We start from the raw sequence: 23,038 nt of genomic DNA on the forward strand, positions 1-23,038 counted from the left end.
GACAGTCTTAAGTGCTGCTACATTCTAGTTTGGCAACACAAAGGCTTACCTGAAATAACTCACTATTTCCAAACATGACTTCATTATTTCATGACAACACTTTGCGCTGTATCTTCCCTGATCCTCTAGAGAGAAGGAAATGGGGGAGGATAATATTTACTAAATGCCTATTTGAAACTTAGTTTTCTTTGGTATACTGGTAAGTTTTCTTGTAAAAGGATTTTTTTGCAATTTTGAAATAAACTACTGCTCTCGAGTTTGTATTTGCATCGAAAGACTCAGTGTAAATTTGGGGGTAGTAGTTCAAAAAGGGGTGAAATCAAGGATGGGAGGCAGAAAATTATTTTCCTTGTAATTGTATGTGAACGACCGATCTGCCCAGGAGGACACTGCAACCTGTGTGACCGTCCTGCGAGTTTCCTGGCACTCTTCAGCAAAAGCCTCTAATGCGCTTAAAGGAGGGTTGAGTTATCTTCACCCGTAGTGGCTTTTAAAAAGTTTAAACAAAGACATTTTTAGACTCCAGTACCTTGTTGGCACAGTGTAAGCTCTGTAAAAGAAATTTTCTTTGCGGGTAGAGTGTTGCAAAGAAGTCTTAAAAGCTTCAAAGTAAATTAGCTAACTGGCTTCAGGTACTTTTTTGCCAGTGGAATCAGAATTTTAAAAAATCTCAAGCAGACTCAAATATACTCATTACTGTTACAAAATACACGTAGAAAGGAGCCCATGCTCCGTCTGGAAATTAGATTTCTAACAGTATAGTATAGTACTCAGTGAAATACCTACATTGCAGATCTGTGGATTCGTGACTGTATCGGCAAGAGTGAATTAGTTTATAAAGAGTATAAAGCTGTACTGTGGATTGTCCTAGACTTTGAGATGGAGCTTTGCACGCTAAAAAGTTTAGAGACCTTGTTATAAAACCTAAATCCAAGAATCGTTGTAGTCTCCGTAATTGGTCTCGTTTAAGTGGTTTTATGTAAGTCTCCTGGCCACCAGTTTGGTGTCATGCACGTGTCAAATCTGTTGTTTGAAAAAACATGTTTGCCCTAGGGAAAACTCCAGGAGAAGCTTTGCTTGCTTTGCAAGGGCACATCCCTGGCTCTGTTCTCCCCTTGCTTCAGGCAAACTCCCACTGAGCTCCCTGAAATGACGTGATTCCAGGATGAGTGGGAGGAGAAATGAGAAACTGGGAGCGCTGTTTTCGAGCGCGTCGGTATAACCCAATATTTAAATGCATGAGTGTCCCACTGTGGTGGCCGCTTCTGGTATTCATAGAATCACAGACTATCTTGAGTTGGAAAGGACCCATAGAGACCACCGAGTCCAGCTCCCTGCTCCTCTACCTAAACCTAAACTACTGACAGGGCTTCGGCGTTTCCAAGCTCCCATCCGCAGGCTAGCTCAGACGTGATGCTTGTCTCTGACTTCTCTGTTGAAAGTGTGATACGAGAAATGACGGCGCTGTGCCCCGAGGGTGAGGAACATGGGTTTCAGGGTTTCTGTATTCTTAGAAGCAAGGGTGGACACCGAGGAGTCACCTATTTTAATATTCCCTCAGACTCCCAAACAGAGATGTGTGTGTTATTTATCCATGCACAGAGTGGTGCACAGCTGGTGCCTGCACGGGGAAGGATGTGTGCCGGGGAGCAGCCGCCTGTGCGGTGTGACCCTCCTCGTGAGCAAACAGGAGATGCCTTCATGCTGCTTTCCCTTATTTACTTTCCGTGCCGGCCTTGGCGAGGCCCAGACGCTCGTGGGAGAGGGACTCTGTGGTTGTAGGGTCCCTCCACCCTGTGCCGAGCTGTCCCGCCATCCCTGCGAGACGGTCCCCAGTGCCCGGGGCTGCGGTTCCCTTCCCTCTGCCGAGCGGCTTAGAAGGGGGAGATTAAGCCCTAGTAACTATAGGCAGATGTAGTTTTCCAAGGATGGTTTTTAAAAAAAAAAAAAAAAAAAAAAAGTGTGGTTTGAAATTCTGCTCGTTGTTTGGTTACAAAAGGGAACTGATGGATGAGCCATTTCATTTTGAACTTCTGTGTACGCTGTGGCTTTGAAAGCTTCGCTTGTGTTCCTGGGTTTCTGCTCAGGAGAGGCTGTGAAATAAGAAAGGAAGCAGAATAAAATTAAAGGAAAAAGTTACTATGACTGGGAGCAGAGTTGGCAGTGTGGAAAAGCAAATGTAGAGACTTTGGGAAGGGTGCAGGGAGAAAAATAAAAGACATCATATATGCTGTGTATGGGAACTTATGTTTATTAGCTTAGCTAGTGAAGGGGTTTTTGGTCGGCCTTTTCTTCCAACACAGCTCTTTTCAGGTGATTTTTTTTTGTTGTTGTTTTTTTTTTTGCTTAAAAAGCAACTTACAAAATCAGATGGGGAAAGATAAATCTTCATTTGAATCACAGACACAAATACTAAGGTGTAAAACTGAATTTGCTTTTTGAACTGCTCCTGCCACCTCCAAACTCCGCGTCTCCCCCGGGTTCATTTCGCGAGTCGGCTGGCTGTGAGCAGCGAGGAGGCCGTGCCTTTGCGTGGCACGTGGGACAAGGCACGTGCCGAGTCGCTGATCAAAAGGGAATGAGCTTTGTTTGTGGTTAACTTCTTGAAAATGAAGCCCATCCCATACCTGCATATGGTTCAGTTTTACGAGACGGATTGCTGGGCTAACCGGGATGCAGCTTTTTTTATTGAACATAACTTGATTTCTGTGGATGAAAAGGGCCTTCACTGACTCTTGTTGGAAATTCTCTCCTTTCCCTTCTCTTTCTTCTTCTTCCTCCTTTCCTTCCACCTTCGCAGAGCCGCCAACCAAATACCAAATCTCTCAGCCAGATGTATATTCAGCGCTCCCAGGAGAACCGCTTGAGTTGCGCTGTCAATTGAAAGACGCCGTCATGATCAGTTGGACTAAGGATGGGGTCCCTTTGGGGCCCGACAATAGGACAGTCATTATTGGGGAGTACTTACAAATTAAGGATGCTACACCCAGAGATTCGGGCCTCTATGCTTGCACTGCTGTTAGGACCCTAGACAGTGATACTCTGTACTTCATTGTAAATGTTACAGGTGAGTTAAACAGAGGGGTTTTTTTTTTTTTGCATGTGGAAGCTGTAAAATGGGATATCAAGACACATGATATAACGTCAAACAGGCCGCTCGGGCACAGCGAGTTGAGCTGAGTTCTGTAGTTATTCCAGGTATTTTCGTCCTGTCCTGACCCTGAAATGGACTCAGTTTGTATATACTCCTTTTACTTCACAGGATCTATAGTGATTAACAGCCTCTAAATAGCTCTCTGGTTTATGCCACTATGACAGGATTAAATTATACAGAGCTGCTGTGATGATGATAAAGCCGGTAGAATGAATACAAGTTTCCCTCGCCCTGCACCAGAAGAGGAAAAGGGGTGTCCTACATCCTTTAAATTTAGAGATAAATCGTTCTGGAGACACTCAGTTCTGTTCAACTGAATGTCTTTAAGAAAAATACAAATTGTAAGTGGAAAGAGATTTTTAGAGTTAGCAAACTCCCTTTGGACACTTAGGGGAGGATTATTAGCTAGTTTTGTTAAAATTCTACAAGAGTAACACACATTTTGTGGCTGGATTTTCTTTTTCTATAGCTTCTGCACAACTAACATAACATCTGATCTCCTCGGTAGATAATCTAAGATGTAGCATATTGGTTTATTTGTCTGTAAAAATAGGCTGGTTTAAAGACTTGATTATTTTTAATGTGCAGATGCTCTTTCCTCTGGGGATGATGAAGATGACAATGATGGGTCCGAGGACTTTGTGAATGACAGCAACCAGATGAGTAAGTAACAGCGAACTGCCAGAAGTCACTAGCAAGATCCACGTGGAAAATAATGTCCCGTCTTTTGCACTCCTGCCTTCAGAGCTTCTTGGTTGTTAACTGCATGCGCTGTCAAATAGCGGCATCTTGGTCCTTCTCCATTTTCTGTTTCACCTAGTTGGTAACTTGGAAAAGAAAAAAAGAAGAAATAAACTAATATTCTTCTAAACATGCTTTACTGGTCTGTACTTTCTTTCTCCCTTCTTGCTAGCTTTTCTGCAGTTTCCTTTCTTCCTGAATTGAAGTTCAGTCTTTTCTGGTTTAGACTCTCACAGATGAACTAACTTTTCCTGAACCCAAACTGAAATTTAACAGAAGAGACAAAGATCCAGCTCACTTTGTTAAAAGGTGGTATGGAAACTTTAAAAATAAAATTAAGTTGTAATGAGGCAAATCCTTCAATCCTTAATCTCGGCAGAAATCTCCCCGGGGAGAATGAATTTGGAGACAATGAGGTTCTTTTGTCTGCAAAGGACCTCAAGGTTTGTTGCAAAGAAAACAATCCGGCACTAAAACCACATTTTATGTGACTTATGCGTGATGAAAATGGGCTAAAAGAGTCTTAAACCTATCTGAATGTTAAACTTCAATCCCTTTAGAGAATTTGGAAAGCTATTAATAGGCTCTAAATAGAGCAGTCGCTAAGAAAAAAAAAAAGGAAAATACATATTGGTTCCTTATGCTTCTACGCACTGTTGCAAAATCCCCTCGGTGACTGGTAGTTTGCTATCGCTCGTGCTTTGTGAAGTCAATAACACGCGGAACACAGAAATCCTTTGCGGGAGATGGCAGCTAGTTACCGAACGCGGTAGCCAGGTAGTGTATTTGCTCCTCGGCCTGATTAGTAATTGGCAGCTGTACGGTATGCTCGGAACACTTGTTCACATGATAAAGTACGAGCCCGATTTCAGCTCCCCTGATTAGTTACTGTTGTGTACGGCTGCCGCTGGTCTGAAGCTGTGAAACATTAGATGCTATTTAAAATGATATAAGTTCTTAGCTGCCTGTTTGGCCCCTGCCATCTGTTAGTGTGATTAACCCGCTCTGATTCACAGGTGCAGCTGGAAGTGGCTGAGGTTAAGCAGCTGGAGGCTGCTCTGACAAAGGAATGCGGTGGCACAGATAACTGGCGAGTTTGGAAAAGGGACACTGCTTTTAAAAGAAGTTGTCTAGGCAAAACCCCACCAACCCAGGCAATGTTAGTGGTCCCCTGAAAAGGACTCGTGGGTAGAAATTCATTTTAGGAAACATCCCTGTGTCTGTTATCAGCTTTACTGGTGTTGAAAAGGGCTTGCAATTTTTTCGGTGCGTTAGTGAACACAATTGTGCTTCTAATCCGTGCTGATGGCTTTAGAGATTCACCGTGAACACAAATGGATTTTGGAAGCGCATATAGCGAGGAAAAAAAAAAAAGGACCTGATCTCAAGGCAACTGTGCTCCATAACGTCGTGGTAACAATTCCTGCCCTTCCACACAACGAGGAGAACTGCCCCGTGGTGTCTTTTGTAACGCTAGCGATGCTCTTGTAATATGAGCTATCATTTTAAGCTCCTCTTAATCAATCTTGATTCAGGAGCTGGTGAAAGGCCATTGACAATTTCCGTCTGCCCGGGATGGGGTGTGTACTTTAGCAGGGGTCGGTCACACTTTCCCTGCTCAAAATGAAAGATGCCTCTAGAGCGTGAACGTTTAAACATCTCGGATGGCAGGGAGAGCGCAGACTCTTGCAGTATAGAAGGGAGGAAACTGCAAGAAGATGGATTGCTCCCGAGCAGAGCGTTGCGCAAACAAGTCCTCGTGAGATTGCTTTTTGCAAGGTGCCCACAAACTGCTGGAGCTTCTTGCGAGGTGCGGGTGCAGGGAGCAGCGCAGCCTTCCTCCCGATGTCTGAGCGCTTGATGGGAAGAGCTGGAAGAGGAAGAACAGTCGTGGCACCACATCCTCTGCAAGCAGTCTGTTTCAATGAAAAGTTGCATTATAGTAACTCGGCTGGATTAATACAACTTTGCTGAAAGAGGGTTGTGATTTGGCAAGGTCAGAGCTGTATGGAAGTTAGGGGTGGGACTTGGTGCGGTGCTTTTGCAAACCACTGAAGCTTGTGTATCCAGTGTCTTCTAAGCCTTCCCATCAGTATCATTTGCCATTCCCCTTCTAGGCTTTATATTGTGTCCCAAAGGCCACATCTCATTTAATAAACTGTTGCAAGACAGGTTGAAAAGTGAAGGAGGAGTTGAGGAGTAGTCCAAGTCCTCCCCCGAGCAGTGGTGTGTAGTGGTCAAATGCCCTTTACCACCTTCTCCTCCCTGGGGAAGTCCAGGACCTCACAAGAGTCTCTGGTTGCTGCTCTTTAAGAGAAGAAGTCTTTAAGTGTTTCCTGAATCATGGTTTGAGTTTTGCAGATCTAAAACAATTTAACTGATAATTTACATACAAATTACAGCTGTGATCGTTAAGGATAAGCAATGGAAATTGGCCTGGTTATGCCTTTACTGATGGAAACAAAAGGCCATAGTCTTCAAAGGTTGTTGCTTTTTGATGAAACAATTCTGATAAAGTCCAGCTGTCCTGGCATGTTAATTGTGATGTGATGAGGCAGGAAATGGCTGTAGTGGCTTCCACAGGAAACTGAACCTTGGCATTCTCATTCCTGCATATTTAAAACTAAAGCAAACCTTTTAGAGCTGTTTTATTTATCATGGTAAGTATTCTTTTAAGCTTTTCTATTTTCTTTGCCTCTGTTACAACTATATATTTCAGAGGCCAAGGTTTTCCAGTGCAGGTAGAGAGGTTGTTGAGGAAATCCAGCCTAATTTTCAAGGCTGCCCAGAAAATACGACTGGTCTTGAAGTCAGCGGAGGCTGTAAGTGGCTCGGTAGCTGTGAGGAGCAGCTCGCTTATGGGAGAGGAGGGCACTCGCGTGTACAAATGTGCATTTGACCATTTGCCCTGTGTGTATTTTTAAGTAAAAGGCATGCATAGCAGATTTCACTCTGCGTTTGGTGTCTTTCTAGTTTGACAGATATTTTAACCGTCTGAAAAAACACTGTGGTAGATTTGTTCCAGACTGCATCCTGAATAGCTTTTTATTACTTCCAGCTTTTGTTGAAGGGATTAGTGCTCGTGGGGAAGGTGCAGGATTGGTTCCACTGCAAAATAGTCTTCTCCCTCTGCAAAATGGCTTTGTTGGCAACTCAGTTTTTCTCTTCGTTGCCCTAAAGAGGTGCTTCAGCTCAGTTCTGGAGGGCCACCTCCAGAGATACTGGCCTGGGACTTCCTTTTACAAAGCTAAAGGCTGATCATCATCACTTCCTACTGGCAGCAGTGGGGAATACCTTGTTGGTACTTGTTGCTTTGTCCTCATCGTGATTTTGAGAGGTAGCCCTAACTTAAGGGATTTCTATGAATCCTGACTTGGTGCTGGCCAGGCAGCAGCTGTTGTGATGGTTGCACTGGGGTCCACCAACAGTAATTTATTCTGGAGAACCCTGGGTAGCCCTGAAGATGCTGCTGTTCTGCCTTGAATTCTAGTCAGGCGACTGGAGGCTTTATGTTTTTTTTTTTCTTTATCACCCTTTAAACAATTTCTTCTGGGCCAAGCAATGGTAAATTGGCACCAAGAACAAAAAGTATCTAAATGTAATCCACATGCTGTTCTTTTCATGCCTTGAAGAATCTCAGAAAGGATGAAACAAGGTTCAAATTCATCAAATCCTGTAGAGTGGAAACCCACTCAAGGGAGCAGCAAAAATTGGATGTTGCCTAGAAGTGTTTTTTAATTAAAGGTCAAATACAATAGTACTGAAAACCTTGGGGGGGTTCGATGTGGTCATTTCAGGCGCACTATTGCCTGTTCGAGGTGCTTGTCAGGCAGGCTTGGAGTTGACTACTTTTGTATTTCTTTGTATTAGATAAGTCCAAATAAAAAGTGAGGCGTCCTGAAGTGAAGTGGTCCCCTGGGCTGCCTAATTTCAATTTCACATGCAGGAGATTTGCCTGATTAGATGTAATGTATTTGCAGTGGAGTGCAGTGTGGGTCAGCAGGATATTTTCTTCACTAATGAGAGCTCTAAAAGCAATCAGGAATTCCCACCCGTTCCCCTGCTGCTCGTTACCGCTACGTGCCGGAGTTTGCCCTGTTGTTACTGTGAACTTTTAACAGAGGTGCTACCTACTTCCACCTGTCCTGCTAGCAAAGGTGGGATGTGATGGACGGGGTCTGTAAGAGGAGTTGGCATATAGTCGTTAGCGGCGTATACTCGTTAGCTGCGTTCATTGTTGGTTTTAGTGAATCGGGATGTTTTTTCTCTCAAGACAAATAGAAGCAGTAAAAGGTGTTTTTAGGTCACGATGATTTAATCTATAAAGAGAAATGCGTGTTAATCAGATCAGCGCTATACGAAAGCACAACGCGAGGGCGAGTGTTACGGTTTGTGGATGTTGCAGCCTTTTTCTCTTAAACGTATTGAGGAGCCGCCAATATACGTTGCTACTACCTAGTGAAAAATGGTAGGGTGTCTTGAAGCGTTATCGGATGGCGTTTTCAACATGTGATGCCCGCATGTTTTTCTCCAAGCTCCCCTGTAGTTCAGGAGCGGTGCAGGTTATGCTGAGGGTTGTGCGAGGGGAAGCGTTCCAGGCAGAGTCTTCTCCAGCCCGGGGAGTTTCCTTTCCCCTTCTCTCCGTGGCACAGAACGGAGCCGCTTCTCTTTATTCCTGCCTGCATCATCCCGGCCTCTTCTCTGCTCCTACCTCTTCCACAGAGCAAAGTTTTTCCTCCCCGGGCATTTGTTGTACAGGAGTCTTAGTGGAGCACTCCTCTTCCAGGAGCAGGAGTTTTTAAAGGGTGAGTGGTGATGGAAAGGGGGATTATATGCAGGGAAACCAGAGGATGCGCTGCACTGTAATGCACTAAAAACCTGGCTGCATGAGGCAGCCTTCTTTGGGGAGCTGTTGGTGGCTGGATCCAGACCAACTCAGATGCCCTGGTCCCGGGCTGCACCCTGACGGGAGCTTCTCCAGAGCTTGGTCTGTCCAGCCCTGGGCGAGCTGTGGAGCCTGTGCTTTGGAGGTTGTGCTTGCCAGCGACTGCATCCAAGCTTTTTATGCTCTCTGCGTGTGGGGAGGTGTGTGTGATGGATGTGATGAGAGGTGACCATGCTGGCTGCAAAGTTGCTGGGGCGGTGTTGCCAGTTTGGGGTCAAATCTAGGCATTCTGCTCTGTCCAAGATGCCCGTGTAAGTGGTTCGGATGGTTGGTTGGCTTTGACCTGCCACAGTTTACTTTGACTTTGTGGGAATTGTGGGTAGGGCCCAATATTGGTCACCTTACATTGCCTTGTGGAAGATGTTTAGCGATCCAGAGAAAATATCCTTTTAATGTATCAGTACCAACATGTAATTTGCTCTTTGCGTGTAGCAGTTAATTCCTTTGGTTGGCTTTGTTTAAAGTCTTCTGTTATTTTAATGTGATCCTGGTTTTAGCAAATAACATTAACAGTGATTTTCCTTGCATCCCTAATTCACTTTAGTCTGTGTAACAATTTCTTAGTGTTGCAGTTAATTTTTCAACAGTTACCTGATTTTCTATTTTGATTACATGCACAAATTTGCTTTGCTTTTCTACTTCATTAATGTTAACGCTAATTGCCACTTCGGGCAAAAAAAATAATCACTTATCGTTCTTAGCATCATTACAAGACTTGCTTTTGGAATGTTTTCTTTATGCTCAGAGAGACGTTGTTAAAAGATTTATTCCTGTATTTTCTATCCAGCTGTATTTTTATTTAGAGAGGGGGGTGGCAGGATTTCTGAGTTTGCACTGATTGTAAGAACCGCTATAAATATTTGAGGAACGGAAGAGTTTATTTATAGTGGAGTGTTAGGCTGCTAATGAAGGAAATGAAACAGGGCTGAGAGAAATAGAGTTATTTTTCTGGACCCCTCTAGTCCTAAAAATTCCACACTAATCTGATTTGCTTCAGGAAAACTTCATTGTAAAAGAAATTAATGTTTCCTACTATTAAACAGATCTCAAATCTTTAACTTTTTAAAAACTGTTACGGTGGGACAACGGAAGCGATGCCATGAAGACGTTGTGCAATGTTAGCCAAAGTGGTGCATGGATCCAGAGCGTGGGTTAACCTTGTGTATGGGTCTATCCATCCCAATTTACTTCTTGGAGGGTAAAACCAGATGGGTTTTATGTCGTATGTTTTGTTCTTCTGTGTTTGCTGTACTGGTACGTGACAAAGGATTGAGAACCTGGATGAGAGAGGGGGTTTCCATGTGCTCCTCATGCTTCTCTACGCCTGTGGGCACAGGCTGGGCCAGGGCACGGGAAGGAGTGAGCACCAGGGGAGCCTCGCCAGGAGCCGGTCAAAGTCATGGGCTCAGAGAGACGCTCTTGTTTTGTGCTGCGGTATTGGACATCACTGAACATTTGGGCTTCGACCGGCTCATGGGAGTGGGAAATCCCTGTGAAATGATCAATGCTATCACTGAGTTTTGCTGATCCACACTTACTCATTTGGTTTCTTCCTCTCTGGTTAAGATTTCCAAAATATATTCCATTTGTAAACACATTTGAGCGGGTTCTGTGACAGCAACAGCACAGTTCACCTTGCCGTCGTACGCCATAAGTTTTAGCATGCTGCCGGGCGGGTGGGTGTGTTTATCCCCCTTCTAACAGATGGGGAAAGGTTAAGGCTGATGCTGCCAACAAGTCTTCTGACTTGGTCTGTCTGGATTCACAGCCGAGGTCCAAGAATTCAAAGTTTGCTGAGCACTCAAGTTGAGGTCAAAAGCGTCTGATCATTTGAGTCTGCCGAAAACTCGGTCCCTCTGCCTTACTTGACATACACAAAACAAAGGATATCTGCAGTTAATTATCAGAATTTTGTCATAAATTATATACTCAAAGCTGCAGACTGAGCCGTTTGCAAAACTCTGGTCAACACTTGCAACATATGATTTCCAGTCGTGTACTCTTTCTAAACCAGGCTGAAAATGAATACGTGCAGCGCTTTACGTCGGTGAAAGGGGCTGGAAAGGGAGCTCGGATTCCGAATACTGATGTTTCTGGATGTCTCTCTTTGAAACAGGGGCACCTTATTGGACTCATACGGACAAAATGGAGAAAAGGCTACATGCGGTGCCAGCAGCAAACACTGTCAAGTTTCGTTGTCCGGCGATGGGAAACCCAACACCGACCATGCGATGGCTGAAAAATGGGAAAGAGTTTAAACAAGAGCATCGTATTGGTGGATATAAGGTATGTTCTCATGATGTGATTTTGCAATTTCTGTTCTTGACCAAGGCTGTAAAAAACCAACAACTTGCTGAAGTCAACAGAAAATCTTTTAATGGCCTTGGATCAATTGTAGAAGCAAAAAAAGTAATTGTTTTCTTCTGGAGAAGGGTGGGTGGTTTCTTTGGCGGTTACTGAGCACTAATTCTATATTTTTTTTTTTTCTTCTCAAATTCAAGTTTGTAGCATAGCAGTGCAGCTAAGGATTATTTATAGAGAGTTATTTGGAAAACTAAAGACTGACTTTGCAAAGCAGAGCAAGAGTATTTTGCTCTATTCATTTTCAGCTGCATTGTTAAAAACAGGACCATCTACTCTGCTGATTGTAGGTGGTTTAATAAAGGAAGGGTTGGAAGTAAAAAGTTATTTTCTATAGAGTTTATGGTCTGTGAAACTGAAATGGGAAGCAGAATTTGAGGGAAAGTACCAGCAATTACTTACAAGGGTTTGTTTGAATTTTAAACAGCTTCAGATTAGATGTTTCGTTCTAAATTGGTGGTTACTGATTAAGAGGAAAATTTAGGGAGGCAAGCTAGCTCTGTGGATTAGTGCACGGACCTTTAACCTCCCGGTATCTGCCTAGGTCAGGTCAGAAGTCAGGATTCGGTCATCTTATCCTGCTCCTTAGAGGGGACGGGAGCGTGTGATGTTGGCAGCAAATTGCTGTTCAAGCGCTACCCTGGCCATCCTGCTCCAGTTTCTGAGTTACCTCTTCTGCCGACCTTCTGTCGGTGGCTTCCTCACGTACCCGACACCTCGGCGACTTCTCTCCAAAGATGAGAAGTTTCCGAGTTACTCACCTTGTGTCACAGTTGTAAGCCCCAGCCTAGAACTTCTACCGAGTTGCTCAGAGCAAGTTGTAATGGTAATTAAAACGGAAGTTAACTGACTTATCCAGAGGATGGAGTAAGCTCAAGACCGAGTTCTGGGGGCTGCCTCCCCCCCCGTACCACACTGCTGCCTTACCCCAGCGATCGCAGTATTTTTGGGGTGCCGTGTTTTGCCATGCCCTGATGGAGCCAGGGTGTACGTTGCTTCGTGAGCTGTTGACTCAGATCCTGCTTGGTACAAAAAAAAATATGTTTTCCAGTGCAGAGGAGGACAAGCCATAGTCTCCTTTCCTCGCTAGCTAGATTTACTGTAGAAAGTGTCAATTTTTCCAACATTTGTGTTAGCAGAGAGCGAAGCCCAGAAAGTCTCCCTGTATGAACGCTAATTATCTAAGTAGACTTTTCCATCTATGTTTGCTTACACCATAAATTACTGTTGCTTATGAGTGTACACCTGGCAACACCTTCTGCCTTTCATAACACTATGGAGTGTTAATGAATTGGCTACAATTCAGTGATTTTCACCTTGCTCTGTGCTTTTTTTAAAAACAAAAAAAAGCCAATTAAAAAAAAAAACCAACAAACCCAAACTAATCCTGTCTTGGAAAATAATTGTAACTGTTTCGGTACTGACTGACACATTATGTGAACACTTTCTATCTCACGAAGGGGAAATGCAGATACTGCTCTTGAAAACCGTGAAGGAAAAAGCGTGTCTTGCGAGGCAGGATGGAGATAGCCGGTCTCTGGCTGGGGAGGGTGATCTTTGGCGGGGTCAATCAGCCCACGCGCGGCTCCGCGCTGCCACTGCTAGCCTGTGTTAGGGATCTGGGTGAGCTCGGTCAGACCTGTGCCCGTTAAGCGGCACAAATTAAATTTTTGCTCGTGTGTATTAAACATGTACAATTTCCTAGGTATGTATGTACTCTGGGAAGAAACCACAGATGACTATTTCTAAAGCCAGCTGGATAAGTGAAGTGTATACCTATAATTCTAAACCATAACTTCTTACATCTCTCTAATCTAAAGGAAAAAAAGAGGGGACTCAGCTGTGGATTTTAGGCTTTCTTGTTGCTCAGAAGTACATCAAATTTTAAACGATCTGGTAGCATTTACTTTCCATTGTCATTCTGCTTACCAAATCTATATATATTCCAGATTGTGTTGGTGTTTTGAATAACCATTTTTTTAAGATGGAAGCTTGCTTTCAGTGAATGGATGTTAAAGAATGAGGCCTCCAGAGCTTCTGGAGGCTGTGCCCTCTTCTTGTTAGAGGGGCAGGATGAGGTCGCCGTGGGCTTAGTTCAAAATTATTCTGAAATAAAGGGAGAACTGTATTTTCTTGACGCCTCGATACCGACAAATTTGTAATGCAGGAATCCTGAGAAAGGACTGAATCTTTCCATGTTGGTCTTTGTTCAACCAGGTGTCACAGCAACACATGATAATTCTTGTACACTAGTTTGTCTTGAATCTGAGTGTTGCTATATGTAAAGCATTTTTGCTGGAGATCTTCATATTCATAATACTTTGGCTCCAGCTATTCTAGTTGCTCAAACTTGGCCATATCTGCCATCACCAGTTGATGTAACACCATCTGTCCCTTTCGGAAGAGGCAATCATCCCTTGAAGACTTTAAGAACAAAGTAAAGGGAAGGAAAAGGTGAAGCTTTCCAGTAATAACTCCAGCCACCTCTCTCCTGCTGCCTTGAGCTAAGAAATCTCTTCTCTTTATCGCAATCAGATAGTGGCCTGTAGCACTTTGTCCCGCTGACTGGGGAATGTCTTGAGTCAATTTGCACTCCGGCAGCCTAGCAGAAGGGTGTATGTGCTGGCCAAGATAGCTTCCAGAGCGAAATTCCTCCACCATGACTAATTCTGGGTGGTGAATTTCAAAATCGAACCTTTTATGATTTTTCAAGGTATACCCAAAGCTCCTACAGCAAGGAGAAAGAGTTAAGTTATTGAATGTCTAAACCCTTTTTAGTCTTTTTTAATCTGTCTTTAAAGTGACAATAGCTCTTGCTTGTGCATTTAAAGGCATTTTATAACGTCTTTGAGTGAATAATATCAATCCTCTATGAGAGACCACAGGAGCCTTTACTTTTCTGTACACCACCCGGAAAGCAAATGTACTTCTATCGGTTGTTACTGTTTAAGTATTAACATGTGTGTGTTTTCACATATGCATTTTGATAAGCTTCATCACTACAGTCATCTTATACACATTTAAATTCAGCCAGGTAAATACAGACTAGACTTCTGACTATAGGAACTGTAAAAGCCTACGGCTTTTGTATGGATGTTCTGCACTTGTTCTCTCTGCCTGAGCAGAGCCAGTATGTGTCTGAACTGTGCTGATTTTGTGGGGAATCACATTTTTGTTTCTAATCCTTTCTTTTGAAATTCACTTAAAATTGACCCCTTTTTACTATATTTTTTGCTGAGCGACAACTTTTCATGATGTATCTGTTTACTGAAGACACGTATTTTAAAATTAAACAAAACTATCCACAATTTTTTGTATGATACTCCAAAAGCAAAATGTTTCTGTGAAACACTACTTGCCCTTTCCTGTATTTCTGACCAATATTTCTTGGCATTTTGATTCTAGTTCAGGTTTCCCACCTCCAAGCTCTATCTTGAGGGTACAGTTGTATGCATTTGATATTGATAATTTAGTTTAAAATTTGAATTGTTCAGAGAGACTGTCTGAAGAATTGGTTAAACATTTGGTGGAGAAGATGGCCAAAAAAAAAAAAGCACCTCAGTAATTTGCTAGAAGTGTGCATAACTAGTAAGTGAAAAACCCATCTTGAGATTATATTTATCTCAATCCTTTTGCAAATAAAGTACCATTTTTTGAGTATGAAGCACAGGTAAACCATGAAAATACGTATTGCAAAGCAATACTACCAATAATACTAAAAAAAAAAAAAAGGATGGCAAAAGCAGTTATTAAACTGTGGTGGCAAAGTGTGTGAATGGTCAAGCTGTGATTCAGCATGTGGTTTCCCTGAATTTCCCTATATCAAGAAAAAGCAATGATGAATTGGAAGGGATACCCTGAAGACCAGGTGATGGAGTGGGTGGAACTGTGTGGATATTCTCCAGGATTTTGAAAGAACTCAATATGAAGTAGGGCTTCAGGGAAGAAAACAGTAGAAATACCAGGATAGTAGCTGGCAAGGAGCTGGTCAGGTTGGAGAGCTGGAAGGGTTTCCTACAACTGGTAAGTCTCTGGCTGCGGACACATGTCCACCTTTTCTGGACCCCATATGCCTGGTGAGGGTGCTCCCACTTTCAGCGGCTTGTTGCTGCCCTCATGTTTTTTCCTAGTGGATTAGTTCACATGAGCTCCCTAAGATGTTCTGTCTGCCAGACGAGCTCAAGTCATCTATGTAAACAGCTTAAACAGACCCAGCTGGTACTACCCGGGGACGCTTATTAGGGAGTGTTTGGAGAGCTGCAGGACTGGTGTCTTCAGTTAGAAGGGCTCTAGTGAGCAACCAGGAGGGAGCTAATGGCTTTAACCTGCATTGCCGAAGAGACCATTCATTTGCAACTTCAGTCACAAGGGTGGGTGGGGGTTTTTTTGGGTTTGTTCCCCTCTCCCCCCCACCCAAAAAAAGAATATCACTGTTGTAGTTCATCCATGTGCAGAAGGCTGGTGTAAGACCTGTGTACCGTGGAAGCTTTGAGCCTCTTTTGAAATTAGCTTTTACATAAACTGGTGTGATGTTGGTGATGGTTGTCAGTAACGGCACCAGTTGTGCTACCCAAAGGCCAGGGAGTGACAGCATGTTACTTAAAAAGACCACGTTAGCAAAGCCTGTACAATCAGGGTGTTGCAGGGATGCGGCAGGACCGTCGCATGTCTAAGAATGAAAGGTTCAGTTTGGGAGTCTTCAGCGGGAGAAGATGCCGTCATCTCCAGCAAACGGGAGTTTTTCTGGGCTTTGCAATGCTGCACTTGTGACCAGAAAAAACTAAGCCAACAAGCTGAATCTAGTTGAATCCAGATTCGTGACATAAATCCAGTTGTGTGACGATGTGTCATAAATGCTTTGGGCCTCTACAGCGGTTGTTTAGCTTAAACTGAAGAAGCTTAAGCTGTTGTTTTTATAATAAAGATATTATCTCTTCTCATTGGCGTTACAAGAAGGGAAATTGCACAAATACTTTTTAATATTGCCATCCGTATATCTACTTGTGGCTGTAAGTTGTGTTTTCTTATTGAATGCTAAACAATCTCTTTTGTTTTCCTATTAAATTAATTACTTACAGCTTGTTACCAATTTTTATTTTGTCTTAACTTCCGCGGAACCATGATCTGTTCTTCCTGTTTTGCGGTCAAATATTTAGAAACACTTGCTCGGATTCTGAGAAGCGTGATGTAACTTGTAATGGCAAAAAGTTCAGGTCACTTTGACCAAGTTTCCCCCCAAATAGCTTATAAAGAAGTAAAATATTCAAAATATGTAGCTGTTATGTTTGTTATTTACCAGTAGTTTATGACAGTAATTCTTCCTGGCCCAAATTTTGACTTTCAAGGTTGCTTAGCAGAATAAAGAGACAATAAAATAACATTGATAAACTATTTCTAGCTTTATAAGCTTATTTCTTAGCTCTTAATGCTGTGAAAAAAAAAATCAATACCTAGTTTTGATGTGTACTATTAAGAGGGGGGGAGCTGGGGAGAGGAGCTGTAGGTTTGGGCTGGAAATTTTGAGGTTGTGTGACACATGTCTGTGACATTAGGTTAGCATCCAAGCCCTTCACCTGCTGCTGGAATCTGGTCTGAGTTTTCTCTGTTTTTCAAAGCCCACATGGTCAGTCGTAAGCTAAAATTATTAGCCTGTAACTGCACAATAATAGTCATATCTAGCTAATGAGGTAATTACTAGCTGGGGGGGACAAGGAAAGCCGGGAGCCCCTTACAGAGGGGACTCTCTTCTTGCAAGTTTTGAACTGAAGGCATTTTTACCTCCAGCCAGCGTGAGAGCTCGGCTCTTGGCACGGGGGATGCAGCCCTGCATAGCCTTTTCCTGCTGGATAAGGACCTGTGCAACAGTCAGGCACGAAACAGGATTTCAGACCTATAGTTGTAATGATCTTTTAAGAATGTGTAGTTACTGGAAGTGTCACTGAATGGTCCCTAAATTTTTCTGGTGTGCTGCACTGAATTTCCACTTTCCATTTGGATGGTTAAAATTACTGTACCAGATTGTATTTTATTCCATTTGCTAAAATATGTACTTTGCAGTATAAAGTTGTATGTTACAGCTACATGATGTTAAGATGTTTGAGCGCTTTGTCAGAAATGTAATGCTAAAACAAGGGATTAGTGGATAGCCAGCAAAAGGTCATTTTGGGAGCCAACTTATGATGCAGGAAATTATATATGTGTACCGGATGACTCTATATCCTTCCAGTGTTGGGCTGGATCCCATTTTCTGCAAGACCAATGCCAACACTCCTTTTGAGTTCAAATGGGAACAGAATCAGCACCTTTAATACATTCTGTCCGAGAAGGATTGTAGGAAATAAATGTATGTCCTTATGCTCTGCTTCCCTGTGGATTTTCTTCAGGCGTTTTTCCTAAGGCAGCATCTTCATTTCTTTCTCGTGGTACCCCAGAGCAGCAAGAGATGTGGCTGCTCGGTGTGTCTGTGGGAGGATCCCAAACATTGCCCTTCCGTACTTTGTTTCTCCAAAGCACGTGACTTAGATGTTAGGGCATCGTATCCATCCCGTATCCATCCCGCATTGCTGGTGGGTAGTTTGTATTATCAGATGGTTGGAGACAGATGGGAAATATCCTGAGGGTGTGAATTTGCTTTAGAGTGGATTGAGAGGGAAAGCTGGGTAATTGGTGCCGTCCGTCCTCGTAAGCCTGGTAGGACTGATTGTGCAGCGATGTCTGCAGTGCTCACATCAGGGACGAGGTAAATTTATAGCAGAAGGCACGAAAGCTTTCACTGCTGCAGCCGTGCTGTACCGGATCAGGAATAAAGAAAATATTTCAGTGCCCAGAACTGTCAAACAAGCACAGAAGAGGCTTTTAAACATGGATTACAAAAGGTTAACTATTCAGAAAACAGTTCTTTTGGAGGGGGAGAGGGTGAAACTATGCTAGTGAAGTTCCCAATCTCTCTGGTTATGACCCACCAGGTCCGCAACCAGCACTGGAGTCTCATCATGGAGAGCGTGGTCCCGTCTGACAAAGGCAACTATACGTGCATAGTGGAAAACCAGTACGGATCCATCAATCACACGTACCATCTCGACGTTGTTGGTAAGTAAAACTCTGTCACATGTAAGGTGGTGTTTTTAATTAATGAGTTTCTCTATTAAAACATTTAGAACTAAGCTGATACATTTTGCATTAATTTTGGAGATGATTTCACAGTAGTCTAAAGATAAGATTTCACCACATTACAAAGTTATGGAGCAATTGGTTTATTCATCTGTCATGTCTGTAGGACTAATTTACCCATGCCTTAGCAAAGGTGTAATATCCAGTGAGTTTGCGTTGCTCTGATACACCTACAAGCTTACTGTGATGAATAAATAATAAATACTGATATGTTTTTAGTAATTAGTAATACAATTTTATTACTTATATAATTGTACTAACACAAATTTTAATAACTGCTGTTACAAAAACTGTCAAGTGATCCTTTACATTGCTGTTATTGTAGCTGAAACGATTTTTTTTTTTAAATGAAAAGCTAGGTATTGACTTTGGTGAAGCTAGTGCAGATCTGGAGCTTCAGGAAACGTACTTTGCATTCACAGCACTATAATAGAGGTCCGACCATAGCCTGTTGCGTGGGCTATGAGGAGTCCCTGAAATATAGGTGACAAAAACTGTGAAGAAATGGTTTTACTTGAGGACAAATTCTAAAAAGCTAGTCTGAATTCTTAGTTAGTAGCAAAGCTGTGATTCAGCAGGACTATTAAGCACATACTTAGTCTTAACTTAATATTAACTTAATAATACCAAAATCCTGTTCACTTTAATAAGCCTTACACATATTTATTTAAGTGCTTAGCTAAATTAGGGCTTGAAATCTCAGGAACCAATTCCATTCACCCCTACTGTTGCTGGTTAGCCTGGATGGGTGTGAGCAGTTTTGTTGGCTCTGAAGACATTGCTGTCCAAAATCAGTTTGTTCTAATAGGACCTGCTGGTGGTACCTTTGGGGATCTGAGCTGCGGTTTCTGAAGTATGTCTTGAATGGGCTTTGCTCTCTCCAGGCTTGTGGGATGATCTGAGCATCATAAGCTGTGAATAAAACTTTGGATCAATCAGTATCGAAAGCAAAAATTAATTTCATTATTGTAGGCTATTTTTGGTTGGTGACTGACAGCCCAACTGATCAATTGTGAGAATCTCACTGTGAATTTGGGTTTATACGACCACAACAGTGACAAAAGCTTCATTTCCCTATTTCTTGATGGTTTTTTTTTTTTACACGAATAAAAATACATCGCTGTCATTGCTTTGGATGCCCTTTAAAAATAATGTCTTATTTTGTCTGGGACCACTTAAATCTCTGATAAACCCCCAAATCCAAAAGAAGACGAGCGCAAGCTTCTCAGGCAGCAAGAAGTGAAAACGTTCCCCATAAAGACGCCAGTGAGAGCTAGCCTTTGTGGAGCAGAGGAGGAAAAAGATAATTTTGCGATGGGGATGCCGTCGGACTGAAGCCCTGCCACCAGCCCCAGTACGTTTAAGTCTTCAAAGCCAGTCTGTGAGCCACCCCGCTCACCTGTACTTGGTTTTAGGTAGTCAGCACTGAGGATTTTTTATAGCCTTGGCGATATTTTGTCATCCTCAGTAGAGCGAGCCATGGGTACTGTTGAGGTGAACCAACTGGCAAAGTCATTTTTTGATTGAACACTTGTTTAAACAAAGTTTATGGGGGGTGCAGCAGCGGCGGCTGCCAGAGATGGTGTAAATTGTGTTCTGCATGCATCAGTCCTCTGCCAACCACCTTGCCCCGGAGGGCGCGGGCTGCTCGCGTGGGCTCGCCAGTGACAAGGCTGGATTTACAGAGCCTGGCCCAGGAGGAATGTAAGGAGATGATGAGTTGTGGGATTTTTGGAGGTTTGTTGGGTTTGGGTTTTTTTCCTTAATCCTTTAGGGAGCCTAGATTGACCTAACTTTGGTTTTGCTTGAAACTGTTTTGTAGTAGGCTATGTGGGAGGAAAAAGCCAGTTTTGCAATATTGGGAGTTTTCCTTGCTGAAACAAAACTGCTTAAAAATTCCCCTTCCCTTCTCTGTCCCCTGCTCTTTTTCCTCATTACCACGCCGTGTTTCATGTTGACCATGACTTTCTTCACCCATTTTTTTCTAGCAAATGTGTTCATGGATGATGTGGTCACTTGAGTAAATATTTGTCAGAAACCCTCTCACCTCCTCTCCCCCTTTGAGCCTTTTGAATGTCTTACATTGAGGAATATTATGCAGAAGTTTATTTTTCCTGGCAGTAAATTATAGTGACCTGCATGAATGAATGGAATGGTAATAAGGATTATGTCATTTATTTAAATGTCTATTCCTTTCCTATAGAGAGGCAGAAAAATAAATAATGAGATTTTTCAAAAGTGAGTAGTGATTTGGGGTGCTGGGTACCCAGCTGATGGCACCCAAAGGAACCCTGATTTTCCTTGGGTGAATATTCAGCATTTTCTGATGCTTGGACCCTATGAGATAGCAAACCAGAAGTCCAAAAGTGACTTCTGCAAATCCCAGTCTGAATCTTGGGGTTCTGCGTTCTTAATCATTTTACGTACTTTAATTTGATGAGTTAAAGGCTCTAATTGTTAGTTTACTTTGAAAACATATGCATGGGAATGCACACCCTAAGATATCTGTGTTGAATTTACTGTGAGTCTCTCAAGAGATACTGCTCTGGGACTTTAACCCAAAAAGGGGATGAAAGCTCAGACATTTCTGTGTTACCGAAAGCTTGTAATAATCACGGAGGTTGGGCATAAAATTGCTGAAGCAGTAAATAAAGGCTGGCCAGAAGGGGAACCTCCGACAGTTTTTTCTAGTTAAGACAGTTCTACAGAAGTTAATTTTGTCTTTTTTTTTCCCCTTTTCTATTTTCATATGAATTTTCAGTTCCCACAGGGTTGTGAAGAGTTATGGCTGTTTGTTTAGAAGCAATTGCACATGTAGACTGCATCTTAGAAACTTCAGGTCGTAATTTTTGGTCAAGTTGTGTGTGGAAAACTGTCAATTGAAAGCCTCTGAAATTGCTTTTCCTATATGGTTTAACTGGTTCCAAAGTTGATTAAGTGTAAGTAATAGCAAATGGTATTAAACATGGTAACGTATTACACTAACATGAGCATCTGACTGTATAGTGTAATGTAGAGAACCCTCTGATTATGTCACAGATTTGGGAGGTATCCCAGCAAAAATCGTGCCAAATAATGACACAACGCTAGTTAGGAATATCCAGTATTACTTGATGCCAATAACTTTCCAAACCTTGAACTCTTTTGACAATTAAAAGCCTGGAGCCAGCAGGGCTGAGTAGTTTTCAGTCAGAATGTAGGTGTGAAGTATTCTCGTTTTTACCTTGTAATTACTTGCAAGAACCCTCTTAAAATAGGCAGCTCAGCTCAGATGGTCTCGTTCAGATTTACAAACCTGGCAAAACCGTTCCACTGCATTTTTTTTTTTTTTTTTTACAATGGGAGTAGAAAATACTGAAGAAGAAAGCAGCGAGTCGTTGGCAGCCCCTCTGTGTTGCACAGGATACTTGTGCACGTTGACAGCGTTAGTGGGGAATTGTCCTTATTATTTAAATGCTCGGGATACCCCAATTGACTACTTTTTCCTCTCTCCTCCTCCTCCATTTCAAAACAGGGACTTAAGCAAGCTTTGCTTGGGATGCAAAACGTGTTAGATTGCAGGAGCGGCAAATGGTGGCGATACAAAACTCTGTTAGGATCCTGTGCAAGGGAGACAAGTTGATTTTAGCTTTTTATTGGTGTACTACCCAGAGGCTTCAATTAATATCGGCTACTTATTGTCCAAGGCAACATGCCAGTGCGCAGTAATTGCTTACAACCGAAATGCGGAGGGGCCGGGAGAAGGAAATGTCACTGTCCATTTTATAGATGAAAAACCGAGCTGCGGAGCGGTGAAGTTTCTTGCCCTGGGTCACACAGGAAGCTGGTGGCAGAGCCAAAAAGTAAAGCTGGTACTTGAATCCTAATCCATTACCTTAATTAAAAGAATGTTCTTTCCCTTGTACAGTTTAGCCCATCAGCTGGTTTTTTACATGCAGCTGAAGTGCCTTTCTATTCTTTTGTGTTTAACAGAAGGTAGAAACTCGCATTTTTATAGTAAGCTTACTAATAGACTAACTCCATTCTCATTAAACATATATAAAGTCATGTGGTCTTAAGGGAGAATGAATGAAAACGATGTGGCTTTCGCTTTTGAGTTGTATTGTAGTGAATCCGGGTTGTAGGAAGCAACGTGGGAATGCAGCCACTGAGACTTGTATATAATTAGATCACTCTTGGATTGCAATTATCGCTAGAGTACAATTTCAGCAGCGGCAGTTCTGTTTAAGCATGGAAGTAACTAATTGAATTTTTATTTTAACAGCAAAAAAAAAAAAAAAGGTTAGTCTGAACAGTCCTAGTGCAGGTAGCCATTTCTGTCCTATTTAATGTCATCATCCAGGGAAACAAAAGATGGTTTGGTTTCAGATGAAGTTCACCACATTACCTCATTTACTGGGTTTCATAAGCAGCTGCCATAGCACGACACGTCTTCCAAGAATGTGTAAGACCCTGCTGTTTACTATAAAAATGAACATCACTTGTCACAAATTTTTATTTTTTTTTTTTAAACAAGTCCTTTTTTCAGCCAGTTTAGGTGTACTTTGACCAGTTTCTAATTTACCGAATAGCCATGCCTTTGGCTCTCACTACTGAGGAGTGAACTCCAGAGGTGACAGATTACCATGCATTTGTCCGTTAACAGTAAGTTGTGTTTTCATATGAAA

At 42.5% G+C, this 23,038-nt stretch overlaps 1 protein-coding gene across 13 annotated transcripts in view; it reads left to right on the forward strand.

Annotated features, from left to right (window-relative positions):
* Positions 1 to 23,038, forward strand: part of FGFR2 (fibroblast growth factor receptor 2) — an 86,826-nt gene that overhangs the window by 17,575 nt on the left and 46,213 nt on the right. For 6 of the 13 annotated variants that reach the window (XM_054831714.1, XM_054831717.1, XM_054831718.1 and 3 more), the window contains 4 exons: positions 2,801 to 3,067; positions 3,743 to 3,817; positions 10,957 to 11,126; positions 18,167 to 18,290. In XM_054831714.1, coding sequence (XP_054687689.1) covers positions 2,801 to 3,067; positions 3,743 to 3,817; positions 10,957 to 11,126; positions 18,167 to 18,290 — 636 coding nt within the window. The remainder of the gene's footprint in view (positions 1 to 2,800; positions 3,068 to 3,742; positions 3,818 to 10,956; positions 11,127 to 18,166; positions 18,291 to 23,038) is intronic. The other 7 variants (XM_054831725.1, XM_054831722.1, XM_054831726.1 and 4 more) reach the window with 2 other exon arrangements.

This window comes from Grus americana, chromosome 7 (genome assembly GCF_028858705.1).
Source record: "Grus americana isolate bGruAme1 chromosome 7, bGruAme1.mat, whole genome shotgun sequence".
NCBI classification, from domain to species: Eukaryota; Metazoa; Chordata; class Aves; order Gruiformes; family Gruidae; genus Grus; species Grus americana.